Here is a 7,173-nt window from a genome sequence, read left to right as displayed (position 1 = left end):
GCCCCGCTGCTCCTTCCCTGCGGGGCGAGCTCTGGAAACGGGGAAGGACAGGCTGTGGGGTCTCTGCCGGGGCAACTCCCTTCTAACGCGCCCCGTGCCCGGCCTGCGGTCGGTCGGCCGGCGGCCCCCTGCGGGCTGGGCGGCGCGGCGCGGTGGGGACCCGGCCCGGCTGGAAAGGGAGCTGCCCTCCCCGCCCCTGCATCTCGCTGCGTCCTCCCCGCCCCACCCCGCCTCTCCGCCAGCCTGTCCGCTCCCGCGACTCTCAGTCGCGGCTGCAGACCGATGGCCTTCAGATGGAAGGCTCCAGCCCGGACCCCGACCCGAGTCCCCGGGGGTCCATGGACCCAGCTGCGGCTAAGCCTCTACCTGGAGGCCCCATCGGTACCTCTCAGTCCGCAGGTCCAAAACAGAACTCGCTCTCCTCCGTGTTCCTTGTTCTCCGCCTCTGGGATTAGCGCTGCCGGGCGGCACCCTCGCACAACTGGGTCTGCATGTGCCAGGAACAGCGGGCTATCCCTTTATTTTTTCACCAAAACTTAATTCAGACCGGAGCCCCCATGTCCGCAGGTTTTGACAGGCAAGGACACCCACCCCAGAGACCGGAGGGCCCTGTGGAAGGCGGGGGTCCCTAAAGTCCCAGCTCTACCCAGGATCACGGGCGGGGACAGCTCCCCCACAAGGGAACCTGGGTGCTGCCTCCAGGAAGCATGTCCCTGAGGCCTGGTGGCCTCCAGGCAGCCACACAGCTCTGCTGGGGACTGGACACCTCGCCTCCCTTCCCAGGCTCCGGGAGTTTCCTCTCCTTACCCGCCCTCTCTGGCCAGGGACAGGAGCATTTTCTCTTGAGGAGGATGAGAGTTTTAGGAAAGCCTGGAGCTCTGGCTTCCTGCTCTCAGCCTGTTTTAAACCCTGAGTCGTCCTAGCCCATCTGACTCAGTGGATAGAACATTGGCCTGCGGTCGGAAGGAAGGGTCCTGGGTTCGACTCTGGTCAAGGGCATGTACCTCGGTTGCAGTCTCGATCCCCAGCCCTGGTCAGGGTGTGTGCAGCAGGCAACCATGTCTCTCTCTCTCTCTCTCTCTCTCTCTCTCCCTCTCTCTCTCTCTCTTTCTCTCTTCCCCTTCCTTCCACCTCATCTAAGCACCAATTGGGGGGAAAGGGGAGGGAATCAAATAAATGGGGAAAACCTCTGGTGAGGATTAACAACAACAAAAAATAAATGAAACCCTGGGTCAAGGAAGCACAAAAGGGCCCGCCAACCACGCTGTGTGTAACCCAGCAGGGGAATATGCAAATTCATATTTCAACACGTATGCCCACGCAGTGCTGGGATGCCTGTCTTGATGAAGCCTCACACCAAGTTCTCTCAGTTCCTTCTGCTGAGTATCTCCAGGCTCTGTCCCCCGCCCCCACCCCTTGGTTCAGGCCTCCGTCATCGCTCACCTGGATTTCTGCACAGCCTCCAAGTTGCTGCTCCTCCCACCTCCAGGCCCACTTCCCTGCCTTCCATCTGGCCTCCCGCCTCACTCCGACTCCTTTTCTACAACACAGCCTTTTTGACCATGTCCCTCCCCACGCATAAAATATTTTAGCGAAACTTCCATCTCCTTCTCCAGGCAGATGGTGAGATCACCTATTCTTTTTCTTTTTTAAAAAATATTTCCTTTTTCTTTTTTAAACCTTCATTGGAGATATGTTTATTGATTTTGAGAGAGAGAGGAAGGGAGAGAGGGAGAGAGAAACATCAATGTGAGAGAGAAACATTGATCGGTTGCCTCTCATACGTGCCCGGATGGGAGATCGAACCCGCAACCTTTCGGTGCACAAGGCGACGTTCCAACCAACTGAGCCATCGGCCAGGGCGAGATAACCTATTCTTACCGTCCATAGTAGACTATAGTCTCTCATTACCAGTCCCTACCCCACTACCAATTTTTTCTCCAGTTTTAGCAAGCTGCCTGGAAGTTGTTAAACACACACCAGTTATTCAGCAAATATTTGTTGAATATGGACTGTGTGCTGGGCCCTAGGGTTACAGCAGTGAACCAGACAGGACTCCCACGATGCTGGACTCTACGCCTTTGAGCATGTGGTTCACTCTTCCCAGATGATCTTCCTTTATTTCCTCTGGCAAACTACCCATCTCTTAAGATCCCAGTTTAACCATTATCTTCTCCCAGATGCTTTCCCTGACACCCAGTCAGTTGCTCCCCGCTGTGGGTTCCCATAGAGTCCTCTAGGTGTTGGCTCAGTCATTAGCCCTCCCAAGGCATTGTTATCCAGCCTCCTGGCTTTACATTCCACCCAAATTGATACCTCCAGTGCAGACTCTCCATCTGCCTACTTGCAATATAAACTAAGATGTCTAATAGGCATCTCAAGATTGCCACCCGCATACCTGGGTTGCGGGCTTGGTCCCGGGTGGGAAAGCAGCTGATCAATGATTCTCTCTCATCACTGATGTTTCTATCTCTCTCTCCCTCTCCCTTTCTCTCCAAAATCAATAAAAAATATATTTAAAAAAAAAGATTGCTACCTGCATAAATCTGTCCTCCCCAGTCTTCCCCATCTCAGGAATTTATCTACCACACATCCAGCTGCCCAAACTGGAAACCCAAACATTGTGCTTGACTTCTCCTTCTCCCTCATCCTAGACCCCATCTCCACTACCTGTTAGCTCCACTTCCAGAATATATCTCCTATCTCTTTGGCTCTCTTCTGTGCTGCCACCACATTAATTCAAGCCATCATTGATTTCCTGTCTGGATTACTGCAACAGGCGCCTGACCGTCTATCCTACACACAGCAGCCAGAGTGATCTTATAAAATCTTAATTCAGATTATGTCATTCTTGCTTACAGCCCTCCCGTGGCTTTCTGTTGGACTTAGAATTAAACCCAGCTCTGCAAGCCCTGGCACGGCCCGGCTCCTTCCCACTCATCTCGTCCTCCCGCCCTTCTTTCCAGTTCCTGGCCTCCTTTCTATTCTGCAAATGCACCGGTCCTTTCCTGCCTCTGGCTGGTGCACTTACTGATCCTTCTTCCGCCATGGTTTTCCAGCATTTGCTCATCCTCAAGTCTCAGCTCTGAGAGGCCATCCTGGACCACCCTTTCTAACATGGCCTGCCCACTGTCTCTCTCTTTAATTCATCTTTAGAGAACTTATCACAATCTGTAATTATCTTGTTTATTTGAGGATTATTAGTCCCCCTCCAAAAAGAGTGGGGATCTTGCCTATGTGGTTTACTGCTGTATCCCCCAAATCAGGTCCTGGCATTTGATAAATATTTGTGAATGATTGTGTTTATTCATCTTTGATCACAGTCATCACCCTGCCTCAGAATCTACTTATTTATGTGTCTGTTTCCCTAACTTCATCATAAGTTCATACATTGCTCTGTTTCTGGAATCTAATCCATGCCTGGAACATAGTAGGGGGTCAGTGAAGGCCTGTGGAATAGATGAGGGAAAGTAAAAGCAATCAAAGTGAGGAAAAGACCAGGAGAGAGTGGAGTTAAGGAACCCAAGGAAATCAAGTTCCAATCAAGGCCAGAGAGGTGATGTGGTTAATCTGGCTTATACAAGGCACAGAGCCAGAACTAGGGCCAGGGTCATCTTCCTGGTATGGACATTCACACCCAAATGTCCCAGGTGAATTTTTCTATCTTATTTGTTCATCTGCCCTCATGTCTCCTTGCAGGAAGGACATTCCCCAAGAAGGGCCAGACGTGTGTGGTGCACTACACAGGTAGGCCTTGCTCCTCTAGCCCTCATCACACTGCCCTTCCCAAGGTAGGTCTCTCCTCTAACACTCCTCTCCAGAAACATCTGCTCCCCTGAATCAGGCCCAAAGCCCGCTATTCCCTACTTCTCCCAGCCAGCCTTGTGGGAATGAGGAAGGGGGCTTGCAAGATTAACCCCTCCCCACTTATACCAGCAAGTCATCCATGGTTCCTCGCCTCTGTGTGGGCAGAGTGGACCCCTGGCCCTCCTGGTTCTGTTTGATATCTGGAAATCCCTTTGTACAGCTCCGAGAGCCCTGACCATCCCTGCAGACTCCCTTTGCATCATATGGTGTTATTAGAGGAGGGTGGCTTCCTCAGGACTTTTTTTTTTTTTTAAGAAAGTCTATTCAATTCAGCCTACTGTTATTGAGCACCTACTGTGTGCAAAATGCTGTGTTGGGCACTGGGGCTGTGGGGGGTGGGGAGTGGGAGAGGGCAGACAAGTCATGCAAGGCCCTGGTGCCGTGTAAGGGGTGGGATGACAGCATTGCTGTGGGAGCCAGGGGAGGGGCTGCGTCTCTGCTGACCTCTCTGGGATGGTCTGTATTGGAAGGGCAGGTGGGCTGTGAACATTCTAGATGGAGTTCCTGAAGACTGCTGGCAGGAAGATCACAAGCAGGTGTTTGTTCCAAGGCAGCGGGGAGGGGGAGTGCTCTGCTATGTGACCTGCTTCTCAATGGGGCAAACCTGATGACAGCCACCTAGCAGACAACAAGGCCAGTTTAATTCCTAAGATGTATGGAAATGGGGCCATTTTTTAGCAGTTCTCTGGGCCAGTGTGAAGTGCAGGTTAATTCTAGACAGATACTGGGGGTATTTTTCTCAACTGCTGTGTTGCTGGTCGCTGACGTCAGTGGCTGGAGCTGTGTTTTATCTCCCAGGGATGTGGCCTAATTACCGTGAGTCTTCTGGGGCCTCTGACCCGTGTAATCGATTTATCTGTCCTACATGTTGCAGACAGATCTGTACTTATCAAATTACTGAAACCACAACATCTTTTTGCAAAGACTTTTCACAATACACACAGAGAGCAGGCAGCATGCATTAAACACTAACGTCAGCTAGGAGTGGCTCTGGCTTGAGGAGGGACTATCTCATCACGGTAGATGATGTGGGACTTTATCGTAAATATTTTTTATTAAATATAAATACAGTAGAGAACATAAATCTAAAATGTACAGCTCCATGAAATTTTTCGAAATGATCACACTCAGGTAACCACCACACAGATCAACATATGCATTTCCTGCACCCCCCGGAGTCTCCCTTCTGTCTCCTCCCAGTTATCACACCTCCCTGAAGACAGTGTCCTGACTTTTGTTCGCATGGATTGGTTTTGCCTGTTTTTGAATGTCATATAAATGGAATCAGAGTTTATTCTTGTTATAATCCTCACCCAAGGATATGTTTATTTTTAGAGAGAGAAACATTGATAGGTAGCTTCCCATCTGCGGCCCACCAGGGATGGTATCTGCAATCTATGGTGTATGGGACCACACTCCAACAAACGGAGCTACCTGGCCAGGGCTAGAGTGTGTACTCTTTTATGTTTGGCTTATTTACTCAATATTATGTCTGTGAGATTTATGCAGAATGGTTGTTCTTTTCTATTTTTGTACCATTCCTTGCCTCTGTGTTCATTATATGAATACTAGAGGCCGGGTGCACTGCTGTGGAGGCGGGAGAGGCTCCTGCCACCGCTGTGCTCGCCAGCCGTGAGCCCAGCTTCTGGCTCCACAGGGGGAGTGCACTGACCACCAGGGGACAGCTCCTGCATTGAGCGTCTGCCCCCTGGTGGTCAGTGCACAGAACAGCGACCGGTGGTTCCACCATTTGGTCGATTTGCATATTAGCTTTTTATTCTATAGGATTATATAGGCTACTGTACATTATCCTTTCTATAGTTGATGGCCATTTGGGTTGTTTATAGTTTTGGGTTATCATGAACAGTTTTGCTTTGAATAGCCTTGTAAGATTTCTTTTGATCCACATCTGTACCCATATTGGCTGGCTATATACCCAGAAGTAGAATCGCTAGGGCATAGGGTTATGCCTGCTCAGCTTCACCAGATACTGCAAATAGCTTTCCAAAGTAGTTGTGCCAATTTCCACTTCCACCTGCAATGTTTGAGAGTGCCAGTTCTCCTGCATCCTCATCAACACTTGATTTTATCAAGTTTTGTTTTGTTTCTGGACCACTCTGGGTGCCCAGTGGTATCTCATTGTGAGTTTGAGTTCCATTTCCTAAAGACTCATGAAGTTGTGCCCTAACTGGTTTGGCTCAGTGGATAGAGCGTCGGCCTGTGGACTGAAGGGTCCCAGGTTCGATTCTGGTCAAGGGTATGTACCTTGGTTGTAGGCACATCCCCAGTAGGGGGTGTGCAGGAGGCAGCTGATCAATGTTTCTCTCTCATCGATGTTTCTAACTCTCTATCCCTCTCCCTTCCTCTCTGTAAAAAATCAAAATATATTTTTAAAAAAAGGCTCATGAAGTTGAGTACCTTTTCATGTACTTATTGGCCATTTGGATATCCTCTTGCCTGCTTAAATTCTGACCATTAAAAAACATTAGATTGTCTTTTGATTTATGAAGTTCTTTATTCTAGATGAGTCTTTTGTTGGTTATACCATTTCAAACATCTCCCATGCTATGGCATGCCTTCTTATTGTTGTCATATTTTTAACAGAAGGTTTAAGTGCAGAGGTATTTGAGAAAGGTGTGACCTGAATAGGACATGGCGGGGAAAGGGAAGTGGAGAGCAGAGAGAGGGTTATCAGGCAGGTAACAGCCAGATCCTGAAGTACGAATGGAGCAAAGACCCGTCGGTTATTCCTATACACAAGTGAGACAGGATGGAGACTCAGCGAGGCCCCAGGATGGTAATAGAAATGGAGAAAATAGGTGATTCCAAAGATAGGAAGGACTTGTTGATATGCTGTGTATGGGATAAGGCAGAGGGAAGAGTCCATGTTTCTTGTTTGGACAACAGGACCGATGGGGAAGATTGGAAGAGGTTAGTGCAGAATAGGAATTCCATTTTAGATGCGTTGAGCCTGAATTGGCAACTGACTCATGACCACAGCTCTTTCCCACCTTATTCTTGTTTTCACAGGAATGCTCCAAAATGGAAAGAAATTTGATTCATCCAGAGACAGAAACAAACCTTTCAAGTTCAGAATTGGCAAACAAGAAGTCATCAAGGGTTTTGAAGAGGGTGCAGCCCAGGTAGGATGAAGATCCTTCTAATGGGGGATTTGAGGAGTCGGGATCTGAGCTCAACACTAACCCCACCTTATCACAGACCACTACTGCACACCATCTAGTTTCAGTCCTGGCTTTGTCCCCACCCTTTTTGTTGCCAGCATGACTCTTTTGTGTCACTGGGGGC

General features: G+C 49.4%; 1 protein-coding gene across 1 annotated transcript; it reads left to right on the top strand.

Moving 5' to 3' along the window:
• Positions 1-250: 250 nt before the first annotated feature.
• Positions 251-7,019, top strand: FKBP1B (FK506 binding protein 1B). Its single transcript, XM_023756425.1, has 3 exons — positions 251-381; positions 3,700-3,747; positions 6,898-7,019. Exons 1-3 carry the CDS (start codon positions 294-296, stop codon positions 7,017-7,019), a joined length of 258 nt encoding a protein of 85 aa, XP_023612193.1. The 5' UTR covers positions 251-293.
• Positions 7,020-7,173: the final 154 nt, after the last annotated feature.

Source organism: Myotis lucifugus, unplaced genomic scaffold, assembly GCF_000147115.1.
Source record: "Myotis lucifugus unplaced genomic scaffold, Myoluc2.0 scaffold_94, whole genome shotgun sequence".
Taxonomy (NCBI): Eukaryota; Metazoa; Chordata; class Mammalia; order Chiroptera; family Vespertilionidae; genus Myotis; species Myotis lucifugus.
This window is presented reverse-complemented; position numbering and strand designations above follow the sequence as displayed.